The 21,439-nt window shown below is 43.7% G+C and overlaps 1 protein-coding gene across 2 annotated transcripts in view; it reads right to left on the reverse strand.

The window, feature by feature from the left end:
* Positions 1-21,439, reverse strand: part of fgd1 (FYVE, RhoGEF and PH domain containing 1) — a 193,117-nt gene that overhangs the window by 24,394 nt on the left and 147,284 nt on the right. For both annotated transcript variants that reach the window (XM_039775922.1, XM_039775923.1), the window contains exons 4-8: positions 19,198-19,837; positions 9,194-9,283; positions 7,622-7,770; positions 632-788; positions 157-295 (exon numbers count right to left, since the gene is read on the reverse strand). In XM_039775922.1, coding sequence (XP_039631856.1) covers positions 157-295; positions 632-788; positions 7,622-7,770; positions 9,194-9,283; positions 19,198-19,837 — 1,175 coding nt within the window. The remainder of the gene's footprint in view (positions 1-156; positions 296-631; positions 789-7,621; positions 7,771-9,193; positions 9,284-19,197; positions 19,838-21,439) is intronic.

The following is a 21,439-nucleotide window of genomic DNA, read 5'->3' on the forward strand; positions in this document are numbered from 1 at the left end:
GAATAGTGCATCATAAATCAATTGGTCCTATGAAATGCAGCCAGCTTCCTATTGAGCATGGCACTCTTTCTTCAGATGACGCCATCATAAGTGTATGCCCACCTTTAGTAGCTCTCTAAATATAATGAATATAGCAAAGTTTACTTCTATACTCACTTTCAGCATCCTTCACATCAGGGGAGTCAGATGGAAGCTTGTTCAGGTAGTCCTTGAGGAGCATTTCATAGCGTGGAATCCTCTGCACGGGCTCCAACATGTGGTGCTGCAAGGTTAGATTTCCACAAACAGCCTCCCTCTACAGGAATAAAACACATAACAGTTTACCAGGCCTGGCATTGTGCGATTTGTTACCCTTCTGGGCCGCTCCTGCTTTGATGGCATTGAATAGCATGCTGGAGTTGATGGTGGGGATGAAGATAATAATGAATTATTGTTCTGTGTATGACCCCAATAGACTACTTTTCAATTAACTGCGACCGTTAAACAATTAAAGTCTTTAGTCTATGAAAAGTAAATGCAGGAAATACAAAAACAAACACAAACAAGATGTCCTCTCCTCCTCAACGTAGAACACACAGATGTCCACCTGGAAAAGAAAATAAAAGAGAACTGAGCTCCCAAAAGGCCTCACCTGGATATTGTGAATGATGGCTTTGAATTGTGACGATCTTTCTATCCAGGAGTTGACAAGCTCCATGGCACGGTCAAAATTTTTTACATACTCGCCATACATTTTCAAGAAAGGTGCCAACTTCTGAAGAATGTCTCCAATTCGGGGATTTGACTCCCTGCAAAGATGAATGGGCACAACCAGGATTAGTAAATGGGAGAACAAAACCTACAAAAACTTCAGTCAATGTAGAAGAAACGTTGTCTGTTATTAGCCAGATAGAAAAATACAAATACAGTGGAACCTCGGTTCACGGACGTCTCGGAACACGTACAAATCGGGTTATGACCAAAAAGTTCACCAAACTTTTGCATCTGTTCACGACCACACACTCGGTTGACGAACAAGCCAGTTTCCCTTCCGGTTCGTACGCACCGATGATTTCTGCACGTGTTCAGTCTCTCCCTGTACTGTACATTGTTCTCGGTGCGTCACGCAGAGAGAGGGACTCTCCCTCAAAACTGTAACTTCCTCTCAACCCAGCTTCCTCCTGTGGTATAGCGGGTCCACAGCTCCTGTCAAAAAGGTCAGTTTTAATAAATAATCACCGCACTCGCGGCTTAGTGAAGGGGGCATGGTGGTGTGTGGCTGAAGCGGTTCCTGAGGAGTTCGTGATGTGGCCGTTTCTCACTTAAGTGCACAGGTGAGAAGCGGTCCGCATCCGTAATTGTTCCCAGGAGCTGCTGATTGCCACGATTACCACACTTCTTCATAAATAGAAGCGCGAGTCGGCTAAAGGGAAAAAGAAGAGAACAGGAAAGAACGGGAGGTTGTAGGAGAAGGCAAGAAGCAGGAGGAGAAACCCAGTGCAGGAGAGAGAGAGCGAGCGAGAGAGGGAGAGCGAGCGAGAGAGAGAGGGGAGAGCGAGCGAGAGAGAGAGAGAGAGAGAGAGCGAGCGAGAGGGAGAGAGAGCGAGAGAGGGAGAGCGAGCGAGCGTGTGCAGCTGAGCAGGGAGCCTGGGTGTTTGTCTCAGTGTTATTCAATGTTTTTACATATACTGTAATTTACTATTACACTGTGCATTCTATGGTATAATTAACTATTTTCTTGCTTAAAAATCTTTAAAGAAAATATATTTACATACAGTTCGTACGGTCTGGAACGGATTAATTGTATTTACATACAATCCTATGGGGGAAATTACTTTGGGTTACGACCAAATCGGGTTGGTACCAGAGTTTTGGAACAAATTATGGTTGTGACCGGAGGTTCCACTGTATAGTGATAAACGTTTTGTTCCTGCATATGGTAATGCTATAGTAGTCTCCATCTTAAACGGACACAAACACTGTAAATGCACACACGGTTATCAGTTGGAATGCTGTGGAAAAGTGTGGTCCTGTGTGTACACAGGAGAGAAAAAAGAATTCAGTTGCTTAAAACATAAGGCAAGGGAATTCACTGCACGTGTACCTTACCCTGCCAAGTCTCAGTGAGGAGTGCTGAGAACAAAAGCAGAGAACGGCCTTGGATCAAAGGCCCAGCCTTACCGTAACATCCTAGAGGCGCTTGATCTTTTTAGATGGCTGCACGGGAGTCTGGGATTGTCACAATACTAACACTCCCAACTTTGACACAATACCTTCAAAAGTATCAATGTTAGAGCAGAAAAAGCAGCCACAGATGATGAAAGAGCATGTTGATACCGCCGTTAAGAGGGTGATGGATGAACATGAAATTAAAGATAAAACGTTTTTATGAATTAAGAAAAACCCCTGCAGCAGACTCCTCTTGGGGATGTGCAGTGTTCAAATGCCTCTGAGATTGTCCCACTTTTAAAAACAGCAAAATGTCAGAAAAGAACATTAGTGCAGTGTTCTGTAAATGTTACCAGTAGTTTAAAATGTTACATTAATGAAAACAAAACAGCTCTAGAGGCGATGCACTTGATCAAAACTCTCTGACCGTATCGTGGATTCACAATTCTGTAAATGGCAGCAGTCGTCTGAAGCAGTGTAGGCTCCACCGCAACAGAAGCTACCCAAGGAAACGTTTCAGAGTGAGGGGGCCTACACAAAGTGGGGGAGTGCGTTTCTTTTAATGGTTTGTCTCGTAAATGTCTTTGTGCAGAGTTATTGAGTGTCAAGAGAAAAGCTAGATCTATGTTTACTTCTATTGTACTATGCTCACATCTTAATATTTACACATTTCTTTGTTGATAAGATCTCATTAGAGACTTTAATTAATTGCAAATACCACAAAGTGTGAACACCAAACTGACTTGACACTTTCTGAAAAGTGCCATCTTTCAACACCCTTTTGGTAAATAAAAGCTTTCAAGGAAATAGAGCCGTGCTAAATTGAAAATAACCCGTGATACACCTGTAAACTAAGAATTCAGACTCCAGGAGCAAACAGCAGAGGCAGCGGCTCCATGTGCACCTTACCAAGGGAGCATCAGTTAAATGATAAGGAGAAACGACAAGCTAAGGGGCTCAAGCACAAAGAGATGAGAAATAATCATTGCAGGACATGTCTGCGTTAAATCAAAGGGGCACAGTGAATGAGGGGAGGTGTGAGTCCCCATGTTAGTCTGAACTCGCCATCAGAAGAACAAGCAAGCAGAAACGCACATCTGATATTAGTCAGAAAGCCACTTATATGAAAAGCGAGTACTGCCACCATTTTAAAATTACAGTTAGTATTTATTGATAAATCGGTATTTATTATAACATTTCAGGGCTCAGGTAAAGCTCAAAGATTTCTACAAAATGAATCAAGCAGATTAATTATGGAAACCTTCACTTCAAATGGAAAAGAAGAGACATTTGATTGGGTACACAAACTAGAAAGTACAGCTGATGGTGACATGAAGTGTATCCAGTGTCAGAAATGGTGGTGTGTAATGTGGGAGAACCCCAGGGAACTGTCCTGTCTCCCTTCCTGAACAAGAGACTCACAGCACAAATACCAGTGCTTGACATCTACAGAAATTCTCAGATGACTCGTCCATCACAGGCTGCATTAATAATGGAGATGAGTACAGGAATGTCGTGGAGGACATTGTCTTGTGGTGCAGGGAGACCAACCTGCAACTCAACATCAGCAAGACAAAAGAGCTGGTGGTGGACATCTGGCATGTCAAAGAGCCCCTGAGACCAGTCACCATTCAGGGGGATGACATGAAAGTTGTGCCGAGCTACAAGTACCTGGGGGTTCACATAAACAACAAACTGGACTGGTCTGACAACACAGTGACGCTGTACAAGAATGGCCAGAGCAGACTGGACTTCATGAGGAGGCACACGACTTTTCATATGTGCAGCAATCAGTTGGAAATGTTCTATCGGTCAAGTAGTCGCCAGTGTGGTGTTCTATGCCACAGTCTCCTTGGGAAGCAACTGGAGCTCAAAAGATGCAGAATGCCTTAACTAGCATATCAGGAAAACCTGCTCCATCACAGGGTGAATCCAGGACACATTAGAAGCTTTTGTGAAACAGAAGATGGTGGAAAAGTTGGATGCCAATTTAAAAATCCCCTCCATCCCCTCTATGAGGTGGTCTTTTGGAGTACTTTTAGCCACAGGTTCATTCCTCCATGGTGTTCTAAGAAGTGCCTCTCAGGGTCTTTTCTGCCCACTCCTATCAGGCAATTCAATGTTTCCTCCAGATGTACTTGTTAAATTTATTTTGAAATGCTATTTTGAAAAATCTGAAAAATATAAATTTATTAATTGATTGATTGATTGATTGATTGGCTGTATCATTTGTCCTGTGAGTCTCTATCCTTGTTTCTTTGTTTTTGCTGCTGTATGCATGTGAATTTCATTTTGGGGTTAATAAAATAAATCTAATCTAATCTAACTCCTTTGTAGCTGGATGATAAAACACAAGGGTACTGACTCTCCATGTAAGGGGTGACGGGTGGCCATGGCCATTACCCGGCTGGGACACCAGCTGGATGGAGGGACTGGGGGAGAGGGCATCTCCAAGGCTCTCCCTCCCCTGGGACGTCAGGGGGTAGCCCTCCTGGTTGGCTGTGGCTCCACGGATTCCCGCAGGGCAGGGATGGCGGTTTTCACCGCACGGCCTAAAGACATCCATATTAGGTTATGTGAGGACTCTAAATCTGCCCTGTCCATAGCTGTGTGTCTTGAGATGGATGAGAGTTTAATGTTGAAGTGCCTGCTGCTTTGTTTTAAAGCTCATGTTATAATGGAACAGAAGCTATTGCAAAAAAACGATGGCCAGCCATGCCCTATAAACAGCCCTTTAAACCGCGTAGACTCCTGTTGACGGTAGCAGTGACATCTTATGCAAAAGAGCACACACGGAAACATACAGGGCATGTTGAAACTCAGGTCTGAGGAGTGGCACTTGTATTTCTCCTCAGTTGAGGTACTGGGAGACAAGCCAGCACATCAGTAATTCCCCTTTTCATATTCATACTGCAAGGCTGCAGAAGTCAAAGTTCCTGTAAATTTCCATTCACTGGGAGACTTTACTGATTTCTTTTCTAAGCCAAGGCTCTAAGCTTTACTTTTGAAGTCCAATATCCATTATTAATCCTTTCATCAAACCCCTGGATGGGTGCCAGTCCAGGACCGGACCCACTCACGTATGCGGTTACTGGGCAGTGATTCAATCTGAGTCAGCCGGGACTGTGTGCGAGCAGAACCACTGTTAAATACACTATCTGTGATATATACGAGGCTTTCGAGCACAATTTCCACGTCAGACCCACTGTCACTGGGCCTGTCCACCTGCAGAAGATGTACAGAAATGCTTCTATTAAAGCTTTGGAAGGTGTGCACTACAAACACGCCATATAACAATGTTAGGTTGTTGCATATTGGGTTTGTTAAAAGTAAATCATTTGGGTTTGCACTTGCGTCAAGTGGAGTCTTCTGAAAATCTTTACAAAATGGATTGGCAGGCAGTGGCGTAGCTCGAGTTCGTGCCGCTCGGGGCGGGGCTTCAATTTGCCGCCCTCCAACATATCTGAATATGTTAAAAAATTTAAGATACATTTTGCATAGATTTATTCATATATAAACAGCAAATCTTGTCAACTAGACAAGAATATAGTATAGACGCACTGATAAGCCGTGTTCTAATTATTAGTTTAATATAATTAAGCTACGAAAACCAGAACCAAAGTAATAGGTGGGGATGTTTTCTGTGCAGAGCAAGAACGCATTCGGATTAATAATGAAACAAAATTATAAATTGTAAATTAGTTGTTTATCTTCCTAGAAATTATTATCGGTGTAACGTTTATGTTTATTTTTGTCATTGCCTCATACATTTCAACTGCTGTGTCTGATGCAGAAGGACAGTCTGAACATTATTTTTCAAGCATTTGTGGTTAAAAATCAGAGAATTTCACTTTTTTCATACATTAGTGATATTTTTCCGAACCCTGCTGCTTACACACGAATTGTACTGAGCCCTGTGGCCAATAATGCCGCCCCCAAAAATGTGCCGCCCGGGGCGGACTGCCCCCTCCACCACCCCACCCCAGCTACGCCACTGTTGGCAGGGGAAGAACAAGGAGAAAACTGGGCATGCAAAACTGGTCTTGTCTATCCTGTGCTGCAGCACGTAAAATGGAGGCACTGCTTTGTCCAGCTATGCATCTTTATAATTAGTGGAATCAGCCAATGCCAGAATCATCTCAAGCCCAAAAGACGTGTCCACTCACTAGCAACGACAACTTGAGGTGCACGATCAGTCAGGGTCCCAGAGTTTGCTGTGTCCCTTCCATTTAGGTATGAACCTCATGGATTGCAGGCCATCAGATTCAGGCTCATTTTTCATACTCACCCAGACTGTAGCACCTGCCACACTTGGGGACCTAAAACTGTCTGGGTCCATCAGCATAGCAGACGTGATCCAGTTTGAAGAGACTGGCTGGTATGCAGCAAGAATTAAAATGGTCAAGACCAGGTTCACTGCATGCTTTAAAAAGTGCATATCCATTCCAGCATCTGTACTTGTCTCAGCTGCTGTTCAGCATCCAGAGGACAGGAGGAGGGTCCTGCCCTGTGTGCACAGTGATGCCCCTAAAGGCCGCAGCTGATAGACAACCAAGAGAGGAGGGGGCCCACAGCATGACTAATAGTTACAGTTGAGTGGAGTAGGCCTCTGTTCCTTTAAATCTCATGGCCATTTTGACTGAGTGGATGAATCATGCATAGTACTCACACGCAGCAGCTCAACTTAGTTTATTTATAACTCTCCCAGCAGGCTCTCTGCAAACACCCTCTCTTAAAAGCCCCGTGTGAACTTCCACCAAGAGAACATTCAGTAAAGCAGGGGCTTTCCTTATTGGAAGCCAGTGAGTTTCTTTCATGCCACTTAAATAAAGTGCAAGCTTCTAGCCTGAGCTCACATACTGTAATATACGTGGAGGGCCCAAAAACGGAACTAGAGCCAAAGAGACCTCGGACTAGTGCATGAGCGGGAACTGGAATACAGACAGAGAGGATGGCAATGAAACATGGGCACACTGCATCATCCATGTCAAAAACACAAGCTGGCATCACCTTGAGAGAGGACGCTGCAGGTCCAGGGGGTTCTGTATTTCATGGGGCCAAACAAGGTCTTGATGCAACACCTAAAGTCAGGAGCTTCAGGATGTGATTAAGTAAGTAAAAAAAGTTGCAATTCTTTGCTAATTCACAAAAACTGATGAGTATATAAAATTTAATTAAATGGCAAGAACCAAAATAAAAAACCTAGGAAGCAACTTGACAGGCAGTTTAATTAGCAGATTACCCCCTGATGACATTGACAGGCGTGAATCTCTATTTTAAATTTAAGCACATTTATCTTTGAGAAATTACAGAAACTTGCCAGCTGCCCCTGTACCCACTTTAGGGTCCAAAATATCTGCGTCCCTGGTCAGTAGCTCAATACCTGCCTAAAGCGTTCACCTGCACATCCCACAGAATCCCCCACCTGCCCCACCATTAAATCTCTCGCTTTCCAAGACACCCGAAGACTCACCAGTCCTGCATGCGCTTCTCCAGCTCTGGCAACAAGAACTGTTGATGGAAACAGTAGATTGAACAAATGTTGGAAAAGATTCCCATCACAACATCAGCAGGGAAAGAATTGCGAGTTCGAGCCTCCTCCATCAGCTGGGCACAGAACACCTGGTGGGAGCAAAAGTGGAATGAGAGAAGGAGAGAAAAGGATTGTTTCTAGTTCATTGGTATAGTTAAGCTGTGGGTGAGGTTAGCTAAAGACTACCAACCATCATGGAGCAATAACCTCGTACCAAAATAATTCTAGTTAGGGAAAACACAGAAATGACATGTACTAACATTATAGTGGATTAGCATACACTGACCAGCCATAACATTAAAACTGTAGGCCTAGTATTGTCTAGCTCCCTCTTGTACCACCACACATCAAGGCACGGACATCACAAGACCATTGAAGGTATCCTCTGGTATCTGGCACCAAGATGTTAGAAACAGATCCTTTAAAGTCTTGTAAGTTGCGAGGTGCGGCCTTGTTGCATCAGACTTGTTTTTATAGCACATCCCTCAGATGCTCGATCAGATTGAGATCTTTGAATTTGGAGGCCAAGTCAACACCTTGAACTCTTTGTCATGTTCCTCAAACCATTCCTGAACACTTTATGCAGTGTGGCAGGGTGTCTTATCCTACTGAAAGAGCCCGCTGCCATCAGGGAATACCATTGCCATGACGGGGTGTACGTTTTCTGCAAAAATCTTCAGGTAGGTGATATGTGTCAAAGTAGCATCCACCTGAATGCCAGGACCCAAAGTTTTCCCAGCAGAACTCTGCCCAGAGCATCACACTGCCTCTGCCAAGTTGCCTTCTTCCCAAAGTGCATCCTGCTGCCATTTCTTCCCCAGATAAATGACGCACACACACCCAGTCATCCACACGATCTAAAAGAAAACGTGATTCATCAGACCAAGCCACCTTCCTCCATTGCTCCATGGTCCAGTTCTGATGCTAACATGCCCATTGTAGGTTCTTTTGGGGTGGACAGGGCTCAGCATGGGCGCTCTGAAAGGTCTGCAGCAAGCTGTGGTGTGTTCTGACACCGTTCTCTCATGGCCAGCATTACGTTTTCTAGTAATCTGTGCTACAGTAGCTCTTCTGTGGGACTGGACCAGACGTGCTACCCCAACCTCCCCACTTACGCCAATGAGCCTTGTGCACTCATGCCACTGGTTCACCAATTTTCTTCCTTGGCCCACTTTTAGTAGATACTAAGCACTGCATATTGGGAACACACCAGAAGACCAGCCGTTTCAGAGATGCTCTGGCCCAGTCGTCTAGCCATCACAATTTAGTCTTTGTCAGAGTCACTCACATCCTTACGTTTGCCCGTTTGTTCTGCTTGCAACATGTCACCTTCAAGAACCGACTGTTCACTTACTGCCTAATAAATCCCACCGCTTGACAGGTGCCATTGTAACGAGATAATCAATTCTATTCACTCCCCCTGTCAGTGCTTTTAATGTTGAGACTGATCGTTGTAAATTTGCTGAGAGGATACAAGTACAAGGTCAGAGAGGAACGTGACACACTACTTACCTTGTCCAGCAGGTGGAGCCGAGCCACATAGGCCTTCTCTGTCAGGAGCAGCTCATTAGCAATGTTGAACACTTTCTGCTGAGCGGACAACTTTAAAGCAAAAAGAAAAAAGCCAATGAGTGATGGAGGTCAATTCGCTGAACTTCCTCCGTCTCAATATACACCCGTTACAAAAGGCCAGTCCGGCACACTTGCCCACCGCTCACTCTGGGAGAAGGCTGAGGTTCTATATCAGTTATTCTAGATAAATGGGATACCAAGGTTCCTTTTTTATCTTATCTCATCTTTTTATTCACTTTTCCTTGTGGGGTATTTTCTAAGATGTCCTATCAAGAGGCACATCCTCTCTGAAAGTGATGAAGCTTAAACTTCAGGGCTCCTAATCCCGGAGGGGCCCCAGAAGTGACTTTAGTCTACTTGCCTTAAAAAGTTTGGGTGTTTACTTTATGAGAAAGGGATTTTAAAAAACAATATTAATAATAATATAGTGTACTTAAATACTACAGAAATTTTAATCAAAATCTAAGATGCAGTGGTTACATTTTCAAAATAAATGTGGTGATCAGTCAGGGAACAACCCCACTGGAGAAGCTGACAATGGTTACCCAGACCTCGTTGCTGGTTGTGTTGGGGTCCCCATAACTTTCTGAACTCATTTATGCAATAGAGTGAGTTGGAGCAATAGAGTGAGTTGGAGGCCCTAAACGTATCTAGAAAATCCTTTGATATAAAGGTAGGACAGGCAACACGAGTGGCTAAAGGTTGTGTGTTCAAATCTCACTACTAACATGGCGTGACCATGAGCTTGTCACTTCACCTGCCTGCGCTCTGACTGTACTGTATCTCAAATGCTGTAAGTCACCTTGGATAAAGGCCTCAGCCAAATAAGTAAATCAAATGACAATTCTTTTAATTAAACCACATCTTTGATGTTACTGAATGAATGATTCATTTTTGTAATTTTCAGCACTCAGAGTACCACCAAACGTCCACTGAAACTGTGAAGCACAACATGGGCCAAGTGAGCCAGCTGGCTTGTAATGGCACCTTTGAAGATGACAGGCCATCCATTTTTATTTGATGAAGAGTCATTAGCCACATTCAAATTATTCAGGCCGTTTCACTCCTTTCAGCAAGCTGGAAAATGATGTTACGTCTTAGTGGTTTGCACCGCCTGTTGAGGACGAGCACCTATTACTTTGCATTGTTGGTCCTGGTGATCCGCACTTCACAAGTTGGTTAGAACATCAGCATTATTCTCAGCCAATGCAGAAAAGGTCACCTTTGGCATGACAGGCTTATTCTGTACATCACAAGCGCCACAGTTTCTTCCTTGCATAATAACGTAACTGGCTTCCTTTTCTTTAACCTTCCCCATATTTGGTTTCCCAGCACACGTTGCCACTTCGCATTCCTTTCTACGGCTAAGCTGCCATGTACCAATACATGTATAATAGACTTCTCTCCCAGCAGTTCTGTGCTCTCCATAAAATTCCCCATGGCATTTGTTAAGTAGAAGTGGGAGTAACATAAGACACGATCAGCATTTTAAATCAGGCAGCAAACAAGAACAAAACTCAGTAACCTGAATAAATTTAGTGAAAAATAAAAAGAGGAAAAAAAGAAACACAGCGAAGAGATTCCGGGCATCAGCACCAGCTCGGTTTACTTGGCCTCCCAGTCCGGCCATACAGGACTTGCTCTTTGTCTATAAGTCAACCGAATAAAAGAATGTGGGACTGGACTGGCAGTCGAATGGATTGATTCTTACAGGGCTTCCTGAATTTTTGACATATGGCTTGAAGAAACAGTTTCTAGGAAACACTCTGAAGCATCGCTTTTATGTAAGTAAATTGGCTAATTATATGATTCTTCGCTGCTCCTCCACTAATTAGGTCATAATTATAATATACCGTATGTAGAAAATGTATAATATATACATGCTTTGTACATTCTGATAAATTAATGACACTGTCTCCAAAGCTGAAAGGCCCCAGAAGTCTGTTGGTTCACACAAAAGATTTTTTTTCCCACTTGTGCTCTGGAGATCTTCATGGAGAGTTTGGTGCTGCACCACACAAGTCAGTACGGCAGAGAGACTCCACCAAACGCGGACACAAACCACACACTTCACGTCTCAGGAAAAACATCATCTGCTCACCTATCAGCTTCAAAGAAGAGCACAGGTCAGGTCATCACAGCCTGCTGGGCGAAACTTGAGAAACGCACAGCACTCAAACGGCTCACAGGTTTGACGGAATTCCTTAAAAAATGACTTGTAAATTATTGTACTTTTGTCTAAAGCAGTGATTCATAGACCCGGACCTCAACCTGCTACATGATCTAAAAGAAAACGAGAAGCATATGAAGTGTCTACGGCACAAACACTGTCGACAGACATGAAGAGCTTGCTTTGGGTGTATCTTGTGGATTTTACTGTGCTGATCACAAAAGTCACCATTCAATTTTCCTATCAGAAACCACTTTATTGCAACCCCTATTTTTGTGATTTTCTCTCACATTATAACAATACTTAAACAGTACAACAACTACAACTGGAACATCTGTGGAGATCTAAAAGCGGTGACACTGCCACTAGGACTGCAGCTTGGATATCCCAAGTACACAATGTCACAGCTCATTTATACTGTATTTTACGAATGGGACAGCCATGTTAAAAAGTCTCACTACGATAAAAAAGAACTGCCTGCCCTGTAAACATTTGGCTCCATGGCAGAAAAGTGTGACACATAAAGCACATGTCAACCTAACCAAGATATTTTTGCCTTCTCTTCATATAAAACTTGGACAAATGAAAAAACTTGTGATAAGGATGAACAACAAGGGTGAAGGATATCAAAGACAGATGTTTCCATGAGTAACCGATGCCAAGATTAAGGAAAGACAGCCACAGATCAGACACATGACCAATGAGGGGCTGTTTGAGGATCTGCTGGTGATGTCAGAAGAAATCACTTGGAAGGCATTCAAGGATGTTGTTGAGAATTTTCATGACAACTACTGAGCACCAAACTACATCCAGCATGTTGACAACACGCTTCAAGCAGACAAAAGCATGAATTACAACATACCGCTAAGTTTCATTCTCTACATTCACACTTGGATGTATTCCTGCTAATCTTGGTACAGTCGGTGATGAACATGGTGGAAGATTTCACCAGAAGATCACAGCAATCGATCAGCAGTATAAGAGCATATGGAAAGTATTCACAGTGCATCACTTTTTCCACATTTTGTTATGTTACAGCCTTATTCCAAAATTAATTAAATTCATTTTTTTCCTCAGAATTCTACACACAACACCCCATAATGACAACGTGAAAAAAGTTTACTTGAGGTTTTTGCAAATTTGTTAAAAAAATCACATGTACATAAGTATTCACAGCCTTCGCTCAATACTTTGTCGATACACCTTTGGCAGCAATTACAGCCTCAAGTCTTTTTGAATATGATGCCACAAGCTTGGCACACCTATCCTTGGCCAGTTTCGCCCATTCCTCTTTGCAGCACCTCTCAAGCTCCATCAGGTTGGATGGGAAGCGTCGGTGCACAGCCATTTTAAGATCTCTCCAGAGATGTTCAATCGGATTCAAGTCTGGGCTCTGGCTGGGCCACTCAAGGACATTCACAGAGTTGTCCTGAAGCTACTCCTTTCTCCTTTGATATCTTGGCTGTGTGCTTAGGGTCATTGTCCTGCTGAAAGATGAACCATTGCCCCAGTCTGAGGTCAAGAGCGCTCTGGAGCAGGTTTTCATCCAGGATATCTCTGTATTTTGCTGCAGACATCTTTCCCTTTATCCTGACTGGTCTCCCAGTTCCTGCCGCTGAAAAACATCCCCACAGCATGATGCTGTCACCACCATGCTTCACTGTAGAGATGGTATTGGCCTGGTGATGAGCGGTGCCTGGTTTCCTCCAAACATGACGCCTGGCATTCACACCAAAGAGTTCAATCTTTGTCTCATCAGACCAGAGAATTTTGTTTCTCATGGTCTGAGAGTCCTTCAGGTGCCTTTTGGCAAACTCCAGGCGGGCTGCCATGTGCCCTTTACTAAGAAGGCTTCCATCTGGCCACTCTACCATACAGGCCTGATTGGTGGATTGCTGCAGAGATGGTTGTTCTTCTGGAAGGTTCTCCTCTCTCCACAGAGGACCTCTGGAGCTCTGATAGAGTGACCATCGGGTTCTTGGTCACCTCCCTGACTAAGGCCCTTTTCCCCCGATCGCTCAGTTTAGATGGCCGGCCAGCTCTAGGAAGAGTCCTGGTGGTTTCGATCTTCTTCAATTTACGGATGATGGAGGCCACTGTGCTCATTGGGACCTTCAAAGCAGCAGAAATTTTTCCGTAACCTTCCCCAGATTTGTGCCTCAAGACAATCCTGTCTTGGAGGTCTACAGACAATTCCTTTGACTTCATGCTTGGTTTGTGCTCTGACATGAACTGTGGGACTTTATATAGACAGGTGTGTGCCTTTCCAAATCATGTCCAATCAACTGAATTTACCACAGGTGGACTCCAATTAAGCTGCAGAAACATCTCAAGGATGATCAGGGGAAACAGGATGCACCTGAGCTCAATTTGGAACTTCATGGCAAAGGCTGTGAATACTTATGTACATGTGATTTCTCAGTTTTTTATTTTTAATAAATTTGCAAAATCCTCAAGTAAACTTTTTTCAAGTTGTCATTATGGGGTGTTGTGTGTAGAATTCTGAGGAATAAAATGAATTTAATCCATTCTGGAATAAGGCTGTAACACAAAATGTGGAAAAAGTGATGCGCTGTGAATACTTTCTGGATGCACTGTAAGAGCATATGGATTACATCGATGCTGGCCAGCTAAAATGAGAAGCATAAGATGCTGAAAACAAACAAAAATCAGCAGCAAAACATGTTTGGCTCAGTTGAAGTAATGCAATGTGTTAGTATCATTAAGTGATTAAACATATTAAATTCAATAAAAGTTCATTTAATGTTTCCCCAAACTCCTGCATGATACAGTCAATCTGAATTTATTCTGTTGTTCAACTTGAAGCTGTCTACAGTATCATAATCACAAAGCAAAACTTTTGAAAAAAATTGTTGTCCAGTATATTCACTCAGTTATAAAAAAGAAAAATGTCCAACACGTAAGAAATTGGAGCAAAAACCTCCTTGAGATATGCTCCATAACAACAGTCAGGCAGCTCCGAGACCCCCAGCACGTGTTTTTCCCAAGCGTGTAAAATATAAGAAGCACAAGCAGGAGTTCACATAATCGCTGATCACAAGCTGGGTAACCAGGCCTCCTGTGCAGCACATATTTCCTTAAGTATTAAAACCAATAAACATCTCAGTTATCCTGGAGAGAAAGCACATATTATACCCAAAACTAACACCTTCAAATAATCCACAGCTTTGTCAGCATTTCAACTTTGCAACAAAGGACAATGTCTGGCCTTCAGCTTTTAAAAACTAACCACTGAAATTTCAAAATGTTGTCCTTAACATGCTTCCTGGTTTGTGGTAGGCTTTGCTCACATGGATTGGCTGTGATGTGGCATCCATTTCTGTAGCACAGAGACAACATCAATCCTCCCACCCCACCCCAATCCTGCCCATTCCCTCACAGCTTTGATGCCACACCAACCCCACAATGCCCAGTTCTGAGAGCGAGAATCCAGCTGTATGTAGTACTGCCAGCTGCTAATGAGAAATACATTCTTGTTCTTGATTTCAGGTCACTTAAGGGTCTGCTCTGTGGAAGGCAGAGGCTTAGTGCCAGCTATTTGAGAACCACAGTGACTACTAAGGCTGTCCTCAAGCTTGGTCTCATCGGTTTTCACCATGATAAAGATTAACAAAACAAAGGAATGAACCAATCTTATGCTGAACATAAGCATCACTTTGAATCCTCAAACACAAAAATGCCAATTAATAGCTAAAGTGTTAATGTCTTATTGGGTTGCTCCATGTCAGCGTCCTACATGATTTTAATCTGCAGAATTCCTGGAAACTTTCCACTAACTGTGCACTCTTGACGGCTGCTTGTCCCATTGACCTTCCAGACCATCAACCTTCATTATGTTGACGGCTGGGTAAATGATGGGTGATAAGTAAAGAGCACCTACCCTTAGGGTTTGAAGTAGTTAGATAGATAGATAGATAGATAGATAGATAGATAGATAGATAGATAGATAGATAGATAGATAGATAGATAGATAGATAGATAGAACTTTATTTGTCCCAAGGAGGAAATGGCTAAAGATAAGTAGCGGAGTCAAATGAGGCATCATGCAGGCCTATTGCTGTTGACATAAAGGAGCCCCCGGAGTGTTTCTTGACCCACTTCTGCTGAATAATCTGTTGGCTGAAAGTGTGAGTGTGTCAGAGAGAGAATGTGCAGCATGGTTCATAATGACACTCAGTTTTGTTTTCATGCTCTCCTTTGCTATGACCTCCAGGAGGTAACTGAGCTTGTTGATTTGGTTGGCCTCTCTTGAAGATGTGAAGGATGTCACTCTCTGCATTAACTGTATATTTACTGGCACATTTTTTTACAAGTATTAATGGAAACACTAACGGGGTGAAGTGTGACTGGTTCTCGTACCAGAGGTTAAAAGACACAAACTGAGACTTGAAGCACACGCCAGACTTAAACACTCACACTCAGAGAATTTGCTGTTTTTCTGCAGTCCAGCTTTTCTCTGTTGTGTGACTGGCGGAGTGGCCTCACTTGTCTGTACCCACACAGAGTGTTAAGCTCTTTGGTACGTAATCGCATGGCCAAAATGAAGGAGGCACTTCTCTTAAGAACTGAGTATGGCAGAGTACTTCAGAGTATTGGTATATTTGAAGTACTCTTTGATAAAAATCTATTTTGAAATCAACGATTGTACATCTAGGGGCTCCACATCCTTGGCTGATCCCAATCCGTCACCCATGGCCCTGAGGTTTTAAAATTGATGGATGGATGACCATAAATCTATGAATTCATTGTTTTTTGTAAAATACCAAATCTGCCAGAAACATAGGAAGGACGTGCAGAGATTCAAGATTTATAGGTGTGAGAAGCTGATGCTTTGCCATTTAGTATTTAACATTGACAGTTCCCAGTAATGCTAATTATTTGTTCCTTGAATGTATAAGAATGGGTCTGCAGCTTTTCTAGAAACATAATAAATGGATATGTTTTCCTTCTTAGGTATAAAGGTGATCTGTTTCTGTATAAAATTAGGCACAGAAATGTCCCGTGAGAGATACAGAATCCAGTCGGCACAGTATGGGGGTCCCTTTTTATCTAGTAGTTCTAAACACCAATGTGCTGCTGTTGTCATAAGCAAATCTTATTTTCTGTTGAATTCATAATGTTGCTCTCTCCACTTGTATTATGTTCTGATACAATTGAACTGCTCACATTTAAGGCTCTAAGGCTGTGCAGGTCTGCCACAGAGCAAACCAATCCATATCAGAGCAATTCAATTGAAAAAAAGAAGCGTTTTCTGGGCAAAGTGAAACTTAAATATTTATATGTGGTATGATGTAGAAAGGGTGGCTCCATCTTGAAAAGCATGACCCTCGCCTGGGGCCTCATTTATAAATCTTTGGATGGACTAGAGCACGAACATATGTGCACAGCAAAAAAGTAATCTGATTTATAAAGCTTGGTGTACGCACATTTCTATGTAATTCACCTTACAAATGTGTGTACATGAACGCGCCTCAAATGCCGCCCTGAAGTATCCATACGTGGAGCATGCTAATCAAACTCATACAAATACAATCACGAGGCTGAGCTGCCACTCCCTCCTGACGCGTCCAGACCCTGCCACCTGAATTCAAGAGTATCTGACTGTACTCCGCAACTAAGGGCTCTAGATCATGTGTGGCTTTATAGCGCCTCTCCTCTGTGTTCTGAGAATCAAGTAAATGTGTAAGGCACCAGCGTCTGAGCGGGTAGCCACAATCACTTGGCACATGTAATGACGTCACTGCTGTTACATTGGCTAGTACAGGCCATACGAAAAACTGAGGGTTCAGCCAGTGACCTCACCGGCAAGCCAACTACCACAAACAGCACGGTCACGTTTGTCAAAGCTCCTCTGCCTCAAAATAAACAAATTAAAGGGCTGTCCCAGGCCACCGAGCCATGATGTTTGCCAGTCACATCTGGGATGACTTGTGCATTAGTGAGAAGTGATAGCAGACCGCCATTACAAACTGAAGAAAAACCAAAAGAGTTCTGCAGTACAAATACGCAGCATTGGTCCTCTTCAAAGGGAACTAAAATACAGTCTGGTGATAAAAAATACCATCAGTGGATTAATAACACACCGATTCAACACAGTCAGCTCAAAGAGTACTAAGAATGGGCTTCATCAAAGGCCACATCTGTAAATTGAGTGCTCAGGTTTGTGTAGTTTAGCCTGCCTGATGAACTGAAATTTGAAAATGGCTGAAAAAACGCAGGAGGGTTACAACGCCATTTAATGTATCAAGACGTAAATTACTCCACAAATTAAGACAGAAAATCTACAATTCACGGTGTCCTCTAATCTCCTCAGGCGTGGCAGTTTTAAATTCCCTTCAGGACTGCGTGATACTCAAAACATCTCAAGAATCTCACGGGTACCTCCGGGCACCCACAGAACACTTTTGTTAAGACAAATGCCAAAGTTCACGAGAGCTCCGACCACAAAGAGGAAAGCCCTCCTCTTCATCAGGCAGCTTGCAGTTAGCACTTCAATGAAGCAAAAAGCACTTGGGACACCGAGGAGGCAACAAATCTGTGAAACTGAAAAGCAAACAGCACTTCTCAGAAGAAGACACTCGGGCCAAGCACTGGTGGGTTCATGGTCTGGGTCTACTTTGTTGCACTGGAACCGTTGAATCCCGGGTCTCTCATGAATATATATGAATATGAATACGTACTATAATCTTTTAAAGGAAAACATTGACTGCATTTTTAAAAATTGAATGTAAAATTTCACCATTAGATTAACAAAGAATTGTGTGTCATGTCAAGTGAGGTTACTTTTACTATTAAGGGTACATCACGGAAGGTCACATATTAAGCTATTCTTTGAGTAGTGAGAAAAGCGCTATATAAATGCAAAGAATTATTATTATTATTCTACTACTATTTGTTATTATGTAACTGATGCCTTTATCCAAGATGACTTACAACATCTGAGGTACAATGGATTACGTTTCTTTTGATTTTGTTTTTTTCCTGGCAGGTCAAGTGAGCTGCTCGTGAACAGCCAGCCTAAAGGTTTGAAGTTCTACTCCACAACTAACCACCACGCCAGCCACACTGCCTGCCTATACAATCATAAGCAGTTGCAACATCTTTCTCAACGTTTTGGATTTTAATGTAAAGTGTTTATTCTGGGACAATGCACTCCTGTCAAATCTGCATTGATGTTATGACAAATGTGAAGAGTTTCCATAAAACATGCATGGCCGTCTACTCATTTTATCACAAAATGCATACGCACCTCTCGTTTTCCTGGTCTGAATACTCACCAAATAATACAAACATAATAAGATGGGTAAAGCAAATTATTCTGTGATTATCCATCCATTTTCCAACCCGCTGAATCCAAATACAGGGTCACGGGGGTCTGCTGGAGCCAATCCCAGCCAACATAGGGCACAAGGCAGGAACCAATCCTGGACAGGGTGCCAACCCACCGCAGGACACACACAAACGCCAATTTAGAATCACCAAGTCTTTGGACTGTGGGAGGAAACGGGGAGAACATGCAAACTCTATGCAGGGAGGACTCAGGAAGCGAACCCAGGTCTCCTAAATGCGAGGCAGCAGCGCTACCACTGCGCCACCCATTCTGTGGTTATTAAAAATAAAAATCACAACCATTTCTTTAAAATCCCTTGGAATCCCTTCAACTCCACACCATAATGTTGACAGCGCTTATCTAAAAGACCCACCAGCACCTCTCCCATCCCCACCTACTTGACCACAGTTTTAAAGGAGTTACCTCAATGGAGTCCTGCCTCTCGGCTTTGGGTGGCAGAGTTGCTTCGCTTTCATCTCCGCTGCCTTCTTCCAGATCGCTGTCCCCCTCAGAATCATGCTCCCTGTCCCTGACACTGCTTGACGGACGCCCACGTCCCACAGCACTGACCGATGGCAGGCTCTGTAAAGGAGTGGCTGCCCGCTCCCTCTCTCTGTCCTCCTCTCCTGCGAAGCACAGCTCCTCACTGTGCGACGGTGAGCTGATGCTGTCGATGCCACTGTCCCTGTTGGCCAGTTTACTGTCCGTCTGAGGCAGAAGGCCCCCTGAGGGTAGACTCAGCCGTTCCGAGCAGTCCGTAGAGTATCCAGATTGGTCTGCCAACAAGTCCTTCATCTCCAGCGCGTCCGAAAGCTTGTCAGCCGTGCTGTAACCCGATTCAGCTGACAGGCGTCTCTTGGAATTAGGGGGCTGATGGATGACCGAATCTGGAACATCTGCAGAGGCAGAGATGACTTCTGTTTCACTACCTTGCACAGCTTGGCAGTCTGAAGGGTTGATGGGAGTACTTTCTGTCGTGGAACTCACATCCAGACTGGGATCGGGAACTCGTGGAAGACATGGTAAGAGGCCGCTGCTGTCCGGGACCAGGATGATCTGCTCTCTGTGTGAAGGAGACAAAAATGTTCACGTTAAAGCCGCCGTGCTCTCAGCCAATGAAGTGGCCTTCCACACCTGGCCAAGAGGGAATCTGTGAATAAAGCCGAATGCCAGGGTGCTGAGCACAGCTGTTTGTGCTCGGATATTCAAGCATACCCTCCACTCCCCACTCCCGGCCAGAATCACATAGCTGCCAGATGTCTTCCTGACAAAGGGCCTTTTCCAGAGGCAAATTAAAGGCTTAGTCTGATCACATCCAAATATATGAAGCCTTTCAAACGAATCTGTTTATTACGAGTCCTCACTTTCAAAAGAAAAGAACAACATTCGTCACCCTATAAGCAAGTCGTAACAAATGTACCAAGGTTAGCCATCTGTCACCCGAGACTATGCAGCTCCAGGCTTAATGCAGTGGACTAGTGACATGAATTTATATTAAAGTTTTGCTGACCAACCTAAATGCCTCATTTATGCAATTTTTAAAAACACCAAAATCATAATCATTAAAATAAGTGCTGTTCATGTTTAATGCAGGCTTCAACCACAGCATACCTGCGTCAAGAGTGCCTGTTCTCCCTGTGGCCCCATGGAGTTCTCCCCCACAACCCAAACCCTTTGTTAACTTATCATGCTGAAGCGGCCCTGCGTGGTTGGTGGTGTGTGTGTGATGCACTTTTTGCCCAGTCCTGCCCTAAAAATCATGAATTGGATTAAGTGTTGTCACACCTGCACACCTGTGGATCACCTTCAGGGCTCTAGCAAGGTAAGCGATGCCACCCCAAGCTGATAGGTGGTGCTGTCACTAACTCTTCTTTCTCGTCCACCTGCAGCTCCGGGAGCAGCCCCAACAAAGACTTATCCTGTCTGTGGTGCCCAAAGAAGGCTCCGCCCCTCGCGGCCAGGACAAAATAAAAAGGGGCGTGTCAAGAAGAAGTCTCAGTCTGGAGCTTAGATTGGTCAAATTTCTGTTCTTTGAGCCAACAGGCTAACGTTTGTTTTTTTTTTTTGCTAAAATTAACAGGGTTGCCTGGCAAACACCTCAACCATTCCTCTGGTCTCCACAGATCCTTTGGACACTGACAGTGTGTTTGAGAATGTTCTGTTATGTTTTATTTGGCCGGAGTAACTAGTGGCCTTCAGGCTGTGGAGCCTCCTGGCAAAAAGGACATTCCACTGCTGACCGTTAGCATGAGAATGGCCGCAGAAGAGGATGATGACAATAATGTCCCTTCACCTGAACTCTGCACGGTTTCCAAACAAGCTCTGGAGTAACTGATTTTAGTTGCAATGTCTCCCCAAGGCTTGAAGTGGGCGCAGATAACGGTACTTTTTAATTTTTAGCACTTTAGCAGCAGTTTTCTAGACCATACCGCCTCACATCACGCATCATGAAAACCCCCAACCCTGGCCCTAACGCTATTTGATTAAATGTTGCTTGAAACTCTGAGGGGGACCAGAACATTGGTGGATCACACCACTTGAAACTCCAGCTCCCCACTCTTCAGTCTTAAACACAGAGCATCGGCCCTTCAGGCACTGGTTCTCCCAAAATACAAAAGGCACCGCCATATTAAAGAGAACGAAACCTTCACCTGCAGTAACTACT

This window comes from Polypterus senegalus, chromosome 13, assembly GCF_016835505.1.
Source record: "Polypterus senegalus isolate Bchr_013 chromosome 13, ASM1683550v1, whole genome shotgun sequence".
Taxonomy (NCBI): Eukaryota; Metazoa; Chordata; class Cladistia; order Polypteriformes; family Polypteridae; genus Polypterus; species Polypterus senegalus.